General features: G+C 38.8%; 1 protein-coding gene across 1 annotated transcript in view; it reads left to right on the top strand.

Annotated features, from left to right (window-relative positions):
- Positions 1-12,464, top strand: part of FSHR (follicle stimulating hormone receptor) — an 85,370-nt gene that overhangs the window by 52,952 nt on the left and 19,954 nt on the right. Inside the window, exons 3-4 of the mRNA XM_017829331.1 lie at positions 5,405-5,479; positions 5,869-5,944. Of these exons, the coding sequence (XP_017684820.1) occupies positions 5,405-5,479; positions 5,869-5,944 (151 nt within the window). The remainder of the gene's footprint in view (positions 1-5,404; positions 5,480-5,868; positions 5,945-12,464) is intronic.

The following is a 12,464-nucleotide window of genomic DNA, read 5'->3' as shown; positions in this document are numbered from 1 at the left end:
ATGAGAAGAGTCAATGCTTGAATTCATTTTTGAAGCATCAATATCTGCTAAGAGATATTACTCTTCAACTCCCTGCTGTTCAATAAATCATGGTAGGGAGACAAGTTTTTCATGTTCACAAGGAAGGTGACAGGAGAGAGTGTCAACCATCTATTTTTGAAAGGTCAAAAGTCTCTAATACTTTTAAGAAAAATAGCTTTTCTTTCATAACCTTTTTAAATCAATGCAGTAGCATTTTGCTGTCACTTTAGAGGGAAGTTTTTGAAAGGAGATTTCAGACCAGCTTGGTTCTGATCAGACTGAAAGAAATACGAGCTACTCTATCCATGACATGGAGACAAAGGTAGCCAGGTGTTTAATTCTGCAGTTCAGACACATTGCAGGCTGGTCCCATGGGGGCTCACCCAGTGAATGCTGGGCAGGATTGCCTGGGTGACACCACACTACTGCTATTTACTTCTTAAGCTTGACATAAATTGTGGCATCAGTCAAACCACTGAGTAAAACTGACCTGGTAAATAGCTCTAAAGAGTATTTATATTTATGGAAAGGGGGAAAAAAATAAGCATTGTTGGCTTTTTTTTTTCTTCCTTTTTCCCTTAAATGAACACAATGCTATTGATTTGTAAAAGTGCAGAGAGCAGGGAGGCTGCCTGCTCTGGGAGTCAGTATCTGATACCTCCAGTATCACTGCTGATTGCAGGTACCTACAGAGTGAAAAAAAGCGTTCACAGGAAACCACGGGATAGTTATGCCACAAGAAACTGCCTCAAAGGGTGAGGTTAAAAGGCCAAAAGACACAATTATAATGTATCACAGGAAATATAAGGTGAACAGGTCAGCTATTTAGCCCATGTATGTACCTGCTCTGGAAGGGAGTGTGAGGAAGACTACAGAAGTTTATAGAGAGTGGGTCACTTCCAGCACTACAGAGTAGGGCCTTGTGGCTGGAGAGGGGATATCCCTCCTTCACATCATGTGCCATGTCACTTTTGACACAAGTTACCACTTACTCATCTACGTTAACCTTCTGTATGTGTTCATACACACACATAGATACACACATTTTTTAAAATAGACATGTTTCCTAGAAGGGAAAAAAATGACTTTGTCTGTATGGTCTGCTCTGATCCTGAAATGAATTCTTATCAAAAAAGACATAAATTTCCCGTCTTTTATTCTTTCCTTACTTTGAAATATAAGAACACCTGGCTCCAAGATCATTAGTTTGTGAGTTTAATACAGTCTTGCTTTTGCTGTAAGACTTTGATTAGTCTAAGAGACTTTGTCTTTAGTGGACTACAAAGAAACTGCCAGGAACTATAAGTTCCTCACTAACAGGATTGTTTAAAAGGCCATTTCAATGTAACTTGATTTTTATGGGTCATGCTCTGAGTGCAGCTGGTTTGAAGAAGAGTACTTCCTATGTGTCACACAGGACTCTGTCAGAGATGTCATGAAAATGCATGCCCAGCCCAGCCTTATGGCAGATTTGCAGGCAGGTTAAACAATTTTCCATCTCTCTCCCTGCTGTCAGAGGCTCTGGCTGTCACACGGAAATGCTACACTGCAGTCAGGTGCTGGTGAATAGGTAACAATGGTTCCAGTTTGCTACTTTAGTGGTGAGCTAGGGGACATCCCTTAGTCTGTGTGATATCACATCTTAGCCCTACATCCTCTTTGCAGAAAAATAAAAACAATTGTCCTTTGTGCCTTTGTAAAATGTTTTTACTGAATACTTTTTTGTCTTTTAGGCTGTGTTTGAGTAAACAATTTATGCTTTCAAGGATCACTGTTGATATCAATATGACTGTGGATGCAGTGAAAACTAAGCTCAGGCAGACGCCTAAGCACTTTGCAACCACTGGGTGGTTTGGAGATTTGGGTTTTTTTGAGAAATTGCCCCTGATTGTTTTGCATACCATCCATTCAAAGGCTTGCCTGTATCAGAAATGATGCTCAAATTGCCGGCTGGATTTCCTGCGATAGCTAGCAGTAGAGCTAATAGTATCATTCATTACAAACAAACAACATAATAACAGTCCTATCTTCTCTCTTGATGGCATATAATAAGACATACATTATGAGCAATCATCTGTTTGTGTGTATTTATACTGTAAGACAAATCACTTGCTCAAACACTAGACAGCAATCCCTTTTTTTCTCTTTGTAGCTGCTGCCACAGGTATTATTTGTTCTCCTCTGCAGAGGATCTGAGTCTGCTGAGTTGGCTGTTTGATGTGAGCAGCAGTGGTTTGTACTCTTAGTGCCATAGATACCTGTTTCCAAGATGGTGTTCTTTGGGTTTTCCATGAGCAGATGGGCATTTTTTGCCAGGTATGAATAAATTGTTCATGCAAATTGTGCAACCAAAACCCAGATTAGTGTTACCTGTTGTCCACAGTGTATGACTGATCTCCTAAACAGAATGGTTTTATTTTATTTATCCTTCTCACCTGAATGACAGCCTTGGCAGATATATGTGCAGCCAAAAGGACAGGAATAGCAATGGCCTTCTCTCAGAAAACAGCACTTTACTGCTGTAAACTGGGATTCATCTGCAAAGAAAGATGATGAGTAAGGTCATCACCAACAGGATTTCCTAGGAAGAGTGTAGAAGAGGGTGCACAGTTCATTGCAGGGGGCAGAGAGTCTTGTCCTTTTCCTTCATCCCTGCAATTCCCTGAACACAAAGAATGAAGGCCAACACCAGAAGAGTCACTGCCTTCTGCCATTGACAAGTTTCCCTTTTGTTCCTTTTACTGATCTTGAGAACCTCAGCAGCTACAGCAGTGATTTGCTTGAGGTGGAAGACAAAAAAAGTCATTGTAAATGGATGTATTTTCATTACCTGTTAAAAAAAACCCCAAACTCTCACCTTTGTAACTGTGAATGAATGAAAGCCAAGTCATTTACCAAATCTCTGAAACAGCCCCCACATGGGAGTGCTATTTAATTCTGTTTAAATCTAATCTTTAAAAAACTTAATATTTAAAAAACCTTATCCTTCAAAAACAGTTTAGAGGTTCCTATCTTCCTAACTCTCTTCATTCTTTTCCTTAACCATGCATCCTCCGAGCCTTCCAAAGTGTCATGGCCTGCTTGTGCCCTACCTTAATCAGATCTGTATCTTCCATTTCTTGAACAGAAACAAAGCCAATAACCTGTCCAACTCTTAGGAAGCCAACACACTCTCCTGATACAGAAACATTCATTTTTAAGCAGTCCATTAAAAGAGATATGTCATCCAAGTTGTTCCAAAGTTAGATAGCAGATTGGATCATAAAAAATTATTACCCTCAACAGCACTATCTGCTGGGTGAGGTCACTGCTGTATTATGGTTTCTTAATAACCTTTTTTTCCCTGTATAAGGCCAACAAATCTGCAACATTTTTCCCTGAACTGCTTAGTGGCGTGAAATCTCTTCTGGCTAAATGAATTTGTTAGCATTAAATGTTCTACTTTTTCTGATGGTTTTCTTTTTTTTCAAGACAACTGATTTTTTGGATTGTGGGGAATGGCAAACATACTGCTAACCACCCAAAAAGAGCACAAGCAAAACCAAACCAATTCTTAAAAGTGTGAGACACCTGCCATGTTGTTACATCTTCTAGACTGTAGTTAGGCAAGTGAATTGTGTACTGTCATATCAATACATCGTAGGGGATGAATGCTTCTATTGTATTCTTCTAGATATTTTTACAAATATTTTATAATCCATTATTTTTAAAGAAAACAGGAAGATAATAAAAAGTCTTTGAGATATCCCTTGCAATGGCTGTGTACCTCACGTGGTGTGAAGGAATCCCTCTCTCAGTTGAAGCATTTTGTTGCTGCTGAAAATTAAATAATAAAGAGGAACATATGCACATGTGAGCGGGTGGTTCAGCACTGCTAAACAAATTCAGGTCTCACTGCACCCTACCAAGCACCTATTATCAGTCCTCATGTACTTTTATTTTATTCTTCAATCAGTTTAGAGCTCCTGGAGCAGAAGAGAGATGGATTTCTTCCTTAAAAAAAACCTTGAGGAAATAGGAGGGAAAGTTTCTTATTAAACTAAAAAAATATTATTAAGCTAAAATATTAAACCACTGAGACGTTTTAAAATGGAACAGGTCAGATGAAAAGCTTATCTTCTTTTACAAGGTTTTTGTTTGTCTTAAATGGGCCAGTAATTTGTCAAGTATGGTTCAGTTGTTACTTAGAAGGGAGTAGAATACTTTTTATATCCTCATAATAATTTTCATGATTATTTTTTGACTGTGCACTTGACATTACAATCTATTGTTTTACCTCAGGCCTATTTGAATCTATTTGCAACCATCATCATTTTGAAAGAACAAGATATCCAGGAACAAGCGTCGTCCAGTTTGCAATCTTACTATTTATCCAAGGTTTCATTCCAAAGATGTCCACAGTTACCTTGCCATTAAAATCCAGGAGCCCATCACACCACCACTAAATTACATCTGTATTACAAATTTTACTTCCTGCAGCTGACCTCAGCCTGGGAAAATAGCATTTTTGCACCATTTCTAAAAAAACAGCAGTGGGGAATCTTCTGGCACAGCTGTCTTTACCTTGACCTTCCTGGTCAGTGCCAGCGTAAGGGATGTAACTGGGACAGGTTGCACTGCAGTAATGCCCACTTGGTTCACCAGGAGAGCTCCTGAGCTCTAAATTACATCAGAGCCTGAGACCCCTCTTTGCCATCCCGCAGATTAAGGAAGCAAAGAAATGTGTACTCTGGACTAGCAGGAGATGCATTCTAGTGCGTTGATAACAGTAAACTGGCCATTTATATTCTGCAGTTCTGCGACTGTAAGTGGGCATTAAGTCTGTACAGATGAGATCAAATAGTTTTTTCTCCAAGGTGTGAAAGAATTCTTCATGTCTGTGGTCTCCAGCTCCTGTTAATAAGGGCACATCTGCTAGTGGCTTAGATTTAATCTCTGTACTTCATATTGGGTCTAGACAGCAGTGTCCTATTCCTGAAGTTGTGTCATATTTCTTGGGAACTTTTTAGCTGTCTTTATTTCAGTCACCTTCATCCCCTATTTTCTTCACTGAGTTGAAAGGTTTCCTTAAATTTCTATTAGTATTTTGTAATTTCAGAGATCCAGAGGCCCATGGTGGATGGGGCCTGATTTCTAATGCACAGGGAATGGTGGCAGCAGGAGGTGCAGGGCTGCCACTACAGATACAAACTTCAGTCTCAGATGATGTCCACTCCTGAATATTGTTTTTTGACATGGCAGTACTCAGCAGTGTTTCTGGGGTCTGTTTTGTTATCTGATATCTAGCTTGGGTTTAAAAAATAAATTCCTATTGAATTTTTCACTTGTCCATTCTCTGCTTCACCATGGCTTGAAATATCTTGACTTCTAAATTATTTTTCAGAGAGATCTCACAGAATGATGCCTTGGAGGTCATAGAAGCAAATGCGTTTTCCAACCTTCCCAAACTACATGAAATGTAAGTAATGAGCAATCTAAATGCACAGGAGACAATTATAAAGATTCATTATAGGCATATCAAAGGTTTTGCAGTTTGGTTCAGGTAAACACAGAAGAATTCATAGTGATATAGGAGCATTTGAAATCTGCCTTTGTCTTTTCCATCTTCTTATTGAACTATCCTGGTTTTTTTACCTGGTCAACCTAAAACTTATCTTCAGATCACTGCCAGTATCAAAAGGTGGTGGGGTCTGCCAGTCTGTGGTAGGCTGCTCTTTGAAATCATGCAGATCTTCTGCTGTCAAAAAGAAAATCTCAGCATATAATTCCACTACATCACAGGATAAACACAATTTTAACAACAATATATTGATATGTTTTCTCTGATGTTTCATTTCCTCTTTGCAGAAGAATTGAGAAAGCCAACAACCTTGTGTACATTGATGCAGATGCCTTCCAACACCTTCCAAGCCTCAGATATTTGTAAGATCTTTTGCTCCTTGCAAGTACTATGGTCACTTTGAATGACACACGTGTTTCTGTGCTGAGCACTTTCGGTGATAAGACAGGATAATGCCCTTTCCTTGCTACTAGTTGCATATTGTCAACCCACATTTTCATGTCTGCAGTCCTCAGAAAAGCCAAATAGGTTCCAAGGAGTAGTCCCACACACAAATTCCTCGAGCCTTTCTAAGCAACAGGTTGGAACTGAGTGATGAGAAGAGGAACTGGACCATTTTATGTCTATAGAAACAGATTAAAGTTGAAATTCCTCCCGAGAGCTTTGGGACAAAAAATATCTCTCATCTGTCTTTGCCATGTTACTGCCTTCTGTTACGTGTCATACACATGGTCTTAAGCATTCAAATTCCTATTTCTTTAACAAAGGCAGTGCTGTAGCAGCAGTTTTCATTAATGCTTGATGTGAGATGATTAAATCCCTAAAATACAAACATATTGATGTATGGTATAGCTTTATTTCATCAACCAGCCTCACTGAGTCATTTGCACAACTGTGGTTGCCACATCTGCTTCCATGGGGTTGCCATCAAAATTCAGTGCTAAATGAATGCATCCTTAAAATAAACTGCTACTCAAATATATTTTCACAGCTTTTGGCGCATGTTTTTAACATGACTAATAATCTCTCCTCTGCATTGAAACCCCAGTGAAGTCCAATGAACTCTATTTAATAGTAATGGTTTTTAATGGTCATAGCTTAAACAGCTTAAGTGGTGCTGTTTGGTGACCAAAGGCATATGCACCCAGCAGGATATCAACTTAACTTTTGTATGGCTGTCCACCTGACCACATACACCCCTTCATATTTTCCTGACTCACACAAGAAACTTTACTCATACAAGAAGCTTTATTTTCCTTACTCATCTAAGAAGCCTGGTCATGACTTCTACATTTCAGTACATAAAAATAAGTGTTTAATTGTCTGCTTAGAAGTATGAAATCAGGTCAGTGGTCTAATAAGCATAGCTCCCAGTAAGTTAATGAGTATATAAAGTCTTTGAAAATCACTAGTATCTGACTGGTTCTGGGCTCAAAAATGCCAAGAGGCATTGCTTTGAATTTGTACTATAAGATTTGAGATTTAAGATTTGGACTTTGAGAGATAAGGTGTATTTAGCACTACAAGAACCATTATAGTTTAAACCCTCATTGAACCGGAATATGTGATTAGAGTTGCAGTAGGATTGTCGCTCTCCCCAGAATTTTGACTGATTTCTGTTTTACCAAATTCATCAGGCACCTTGATTAACTTTTCTGTGTGCATAACTGAAACACGGATTTTTCTCTTGACAGTAGGGAAATAAAGCTTTAAGTTTGCATTTTCATGAGGAGAAATCATATGCCTATTTCATGTCATTTCAAGCCTGAGTCATTTAGCACTGACCACTGTCTTTGAGTAGCTCTGCCTCCCTACGAACGAAACCACAGCATTTGTTTATCCCGTGTAAAATGCCCAGAGCAAGCTGCTATGGGTAGTACAGTCATTGGATGTACAGATGAGTAGAAGGAATGAGAATACATTTCTCTCATACAAAATTGAAGAAGAAAAAATGTGAACGCACTAATGAACACACTAATTTCAGTGGTTGTTTAAAAGTGGGACACAGAAATCATAGCTTGTGAGGAGAAGGTAAATTCCCTCTTTAAATACCTGAAGTAGTGAAAGTTTTTCTCTTGACTTTAGTGGATGTTGCCTCTTTTGAACATTTGTTATTCCACACTCCCATACATGTTGACTCAAATATTCAGAGATTCTACCTGTATAAAAATTCAGCTGCAGCAGCAATACTATGGCCTACAGAAGCAACAGATTAAAAATACAGAAGATTGCTTGTCTACCTGACCATTCCCCTCTCCTCTTTATCTAGCTTTACTTGTTAGCTGTTATCAGAGGGAAATGTATTTCAAGTAGGTTTTAAGCTTTTTTCTCTTGTGGGCATACAGGGCTGGAAGAGACTCTCCACACTACTGTATTCTATTTTGTCCTGGATCCACTTCATATATCCCAATAATTAAGTGCTATTTATTGACATTCTTGATGCTCTTCACTGTTCCCTGCTTTCTTCTTTTTTCTGGAAGAGGCTTTTCCAGAAACTCAATGATTTGGTGACTAAAACATTTCCTTTAATTTTATACATGACCACTTAATTCACATTCATTCTCATGCCAAAGCTTTTCTCTAATTTATGCTCAGAAAATTCATCTTGGGTGTTTACTCCACTAATGTATTTATGCTGCATTCCTGCTGTGCCTACCTTTTAGGAGGCAAAACCCCCCAGTCTTGTATGACTATAAACAGTACAAAAGGTGCAGGGTTCATGGTCCAGAGCTTCTGAGAAGATGAATGTAGGTGTTGTGCTAATTTGTGGAAGCTGTTCTGGGCATACAAATCAGTGCAACACTGCTGGCTTCGGTGGAGCTACATCATTTCTCACCACAGGGACCAGGAGCAGGACACAAAGTCCCTTTTGGAGCCTTCTAGGTAGCAGTGGGCCCAGGTGTGATGCTGAGTTACATCATGCTCAGATCACTCTCTCTTTCTACAGCCACACCTTCATGTTCTCTCTTGGCACATTTCTGTAGGAGAGACTGCCATTTTCTCCATCCCCTGGTTTCACTCACTAGTGCTTGCCCTTTTAGAAACTGAAAAGGCAGAAAGCTTTACTGTTTGAAAGAATAGGATAGTTAATTTAATGAGAAAGCAGAAACCTTGATGGAAGGCTGTAAAACAGCATCTGGTAAAGGTAACTCAGTCCTTGTAGTCACCTTCCTATGACATGCAAGGAAGGGTCAGTTAGTGAAAATATAAGGCAAGATGCTGAGGGAGTAAATGGATTGATGATTTTTCAGTTGTTAGTTTTTGTTTTGGTTTGAGTTGGGTTTTTTTGTGGTGGTTGGCTGGGGTTTTTTATACAATGCAGAAGTAAAAGATTGTAAACGTGTGGGACTATAATTTAAAATAATTCAGAAACGAGTTAAGCATCTATGTGGATAGAAAAGCCATTAACAGCTATTGCAGAAATGATAAAAATTTTAAGGCCATGAAAGAAAACTTGTAAACCCTTGTACGTTACAGCCTAATTTTCACATTAATTGCTGGAAGTTAGGAGTAGGACATGGTTTCATCAATATCTTGTCACAAAACAGATTAGGAGATTCTGTCTGACCATGTAAGGAAGTATAGTCAGACCCAGTTGCAACCAGCATGACAAAGCACGGAGACTTGGGTACCTGCCCATTGTTGGATCATTGTGATTCTTCTGAAGTGTCCAGCTATGATGGCAGTCTGGCAGGGTACAAGATACATGGTCTGATTCCTTACACAGTGCTGTGACTGTGTAAGAACTGTCAAAACACAACTGGGAAAAATCTTCCAGAAAGTATATATTTACTGACAGTTTTCATATAAAAACACAGAGACTAAAACTAATCAGTCTTAGTGCCAAGACTGAGCCCAAGTACCACAGCCCATCCTTGCGTTGCTTGCAAGGCTTTCTCTGTGCTTCTTCAAAAATAATTGTATGGCCACTAGGCCTTATTTATGGACAGGCAAGAAGCTCAGGATAGCGTTGTCATCCTCTCATCAGCTTCATGGGCTTGTTACAGCCACCAGCTGTTGAACATTAATATGCTTTTATCTCTGTCACCTTGGGTACAAATACATTTCCTGCTCACCCCACTCCCTTTGTCTCCTGCACCTCATCATTACTAGTATGGCAAAAACACTAAGGAGAGAAAAATACTGAAAAAATGCCATGCTGAATAGCCTAAACATTCTAGAAACACACAACTTTAACTTTCTTACCAGTCTTTTAGAAGGAGTGAAGAGAATTGTTAATTGGTCTTCTAGGGTATATGCCAGAGGGACAGACTGCTTCAAAATGGTAACTTACTGACCTTTTCATTGGTACAAGATTATTTATCTGGCTCTCATTAAGGAGACCTGTAGCATTGTCTGTTTAATAATGTAGTGATGGCTTTTCAAACCCATTTTCTTTCCAAAATTAGTTCTCATATGTAATCTGTGTCCTTTGGTTCTTTTTTAGAGGGACGCTGACGTTCTGTATTAAGCAATCTCAGTTTACGATAGAAAGAATTAAATGCTCCTTTCAGGTGAATTTTGAGACCATACAGCTGAGTTGTTGGGGTGGAGAGGAAATGTAGGTTGCCAAGGCATGTGTTTTGTCTGCAAAAGGAGCAGAGCCCTTTTGCAGAACCCTCCAAAGTCTTGCAGCTGCTTGTACCTGCCTGGTCTTATTTCATGGAGGATCTGACACACGTGTATCTGACACACTTCCTAAACCCAAACCTATGCTTGCTGCAGATGCAGCAAAGTCCACATAATTACTGATCCTTTGCGTGGAGCTGACTCTTCAATAAAGAGAAGTGAAGCTCCATTCCTCCCTTTTGCATGGCAGCTTCATGGTTAAAGACCTTCCACCAGAAGTGGATATTGCAGATTTAAGAAGCCTGGGGTAAGAGAGTCAGAGGAATGTCTTGCTGGAATCAGGCTCATATGCAGCATGAAGTAACCAGTGTGATTAAGAGACACAAAAATAATGCTTCCTGAGTGATGTTGTATTTATCTCTGCCTACCTTGAGTTTGCAATTTAGCAAATACCCACAGTAAATTGATGAGGTAAACTGTGTTCCCAGATTTGTCAGAACAGCTCCTACAATTTGGCATAAAAAAGAGCAGACGTGTTGCTATATCTGGAGATAAGCAGCCAGAACCTTCCAGGAATTAGTTTCGGAAAGTTTTTTTTCCTCTGCTGATCGTGGTGCTGTGTTTTCTTAAGTGCTGACTCCGGTAAGCCTTTTCAGAAAGACAATTAATGCTTTGGAAAGCAGCCATCAGCTGCCTGAAAAAAAATAGGTTCTTACAAAGCTGTTTATGCATGGCAAGGGGGGACTCAGTTGTAACACAGATTAAAGAGGACACTTGTTTAAAGTGAGGCTACTAAGGAGGTATACATTATATAGTAAATATATTGACAAAGCTGTCCTGCAGGAAAGATATTCAGTAAATTGTATTATCTGCATTCTAAAAAGATTATCCACTTAAAGGCCTCTGGAGATTTGCTGGTTGAATAAAAAGACAGGGAAGATCTAGGCTGCAGTCTAGCTAAATATTTTTTTAGTTCTCCTACTGCATTTAATTAAAAGAACATCCTCTCCTGCTCCTAATCACCATTCCGCACTTCTGTGCAATCAAGTGCCTTGTACCACCTGTAGATTTACTTCAATATGTAATGATTTGACAAAGATGCTTTCTTCTTCATCTCATGCTGCTCAGTTGACACCAGTGAAAATTGAGCCCTGAACACTTTGGAAATACTAGAAAGATCAGAACTAACCCAAGGCACTGAGGATATTTTTTTCATACGTATGGTGAAAGCCCTGCTAACCAATTTAGAATTTTGATATGCTGGGAGGAAGTTGCCATTGGGAGCAGTGTTTGAATAGCATATGTTAGAATACTGTCACCTTTCATTGGTGCACCATGAGGACTGACATTTTCTTGGGAAAGCTTCTGATGTCTTTTCCTCTGTCCTGCAATAGCCACACACTACTTGACGGCAGTTTCCTTCTTCATTTACCTACTAAAGGAAATGCATGCCGTGATTTGTATTTAAAAGGGCCTTTTAAAAGAATTGCATCAATTTTTAATGTATGACTCATTTAAAATTAAAGGCAGCTTTCAACTAAAATCTTGTATATCTCCAGTAATTTAAAGAATGTATCTTAAAGTACTGTAAGGAGGAGTTAGAGATTCTTCTTTTATTGCTTCTATTTTTTTTTTTTGTAAACTCCTTTTATAAAGTGTAAGTGCAGAAGTGCTTTAAGTAATAAGGGCCTTGTGTAATGCACCTGCTTCATTAATCATGCTTTCTATTTAACTGTATGTAATAGTTTTTCAAAGGCATTTTTGTAGAGCTTTCTTGGTCACATATGACAGCTGTTATTTTTAAGCTAATGCAATGTCAGACCATCCTGACTCCTGAGACGAAATAGTCATGACATTTCAGCAACTTTCCCAAATTGGCTTCTTGAATATTCACTATACTACTTTAATTTTACCCTGCATGTAAAGTATTGCTTTCTGTTATAAGATGAGACAGATCAAAGTTGGCTTTTCAGCATCTGAAGATACCCAGATACCATCTCAGGGAGCTCAGAGCAGTACTTATGCCAGTGAATGACTATTTTATGGACCTATGTGTCATCCTGAGTTCCCAAATGTAGGATTTGGTTGTCACATGCAGGCATTCAGTTTCAGTTCAGATTATGAAACCTGAAAGACTGCAGCTCTCCTGAAATAATCTAGGTTCATAAAAACCATCAGATGAATGATGTTACATTTTTCCAGTCTCAGCCAGTCCTTTCTGTTACAATTCAACTATTTCAGGAATGATTCTGAAAAAAAAAAAAAAAAAAAAAAGAAAGAAAACAGAAGCCACATCTACTAATGAATTTTTTTT

The sequence above is a fragment of the Lepidothrix coronata genome, unplaced genomic scaffold (assembly GCF_001604755.1).
Source record: "Lepidothrix coronata isolate B3197 unplaced genomic scaffold, Lepidothrix_coronata-1.0 Scaffold163, whole genome shotgun sequence".
Classification (NCBI taxonomy): Eukaryota; Metazoa; Chordata; class Aves; order Passeriformes; family Pipridae; genus Lepidothrix; species Lepidothrix coronata.
This window is presented reverse-complemented; position numbering and strand designations above follow the sequence as displayed.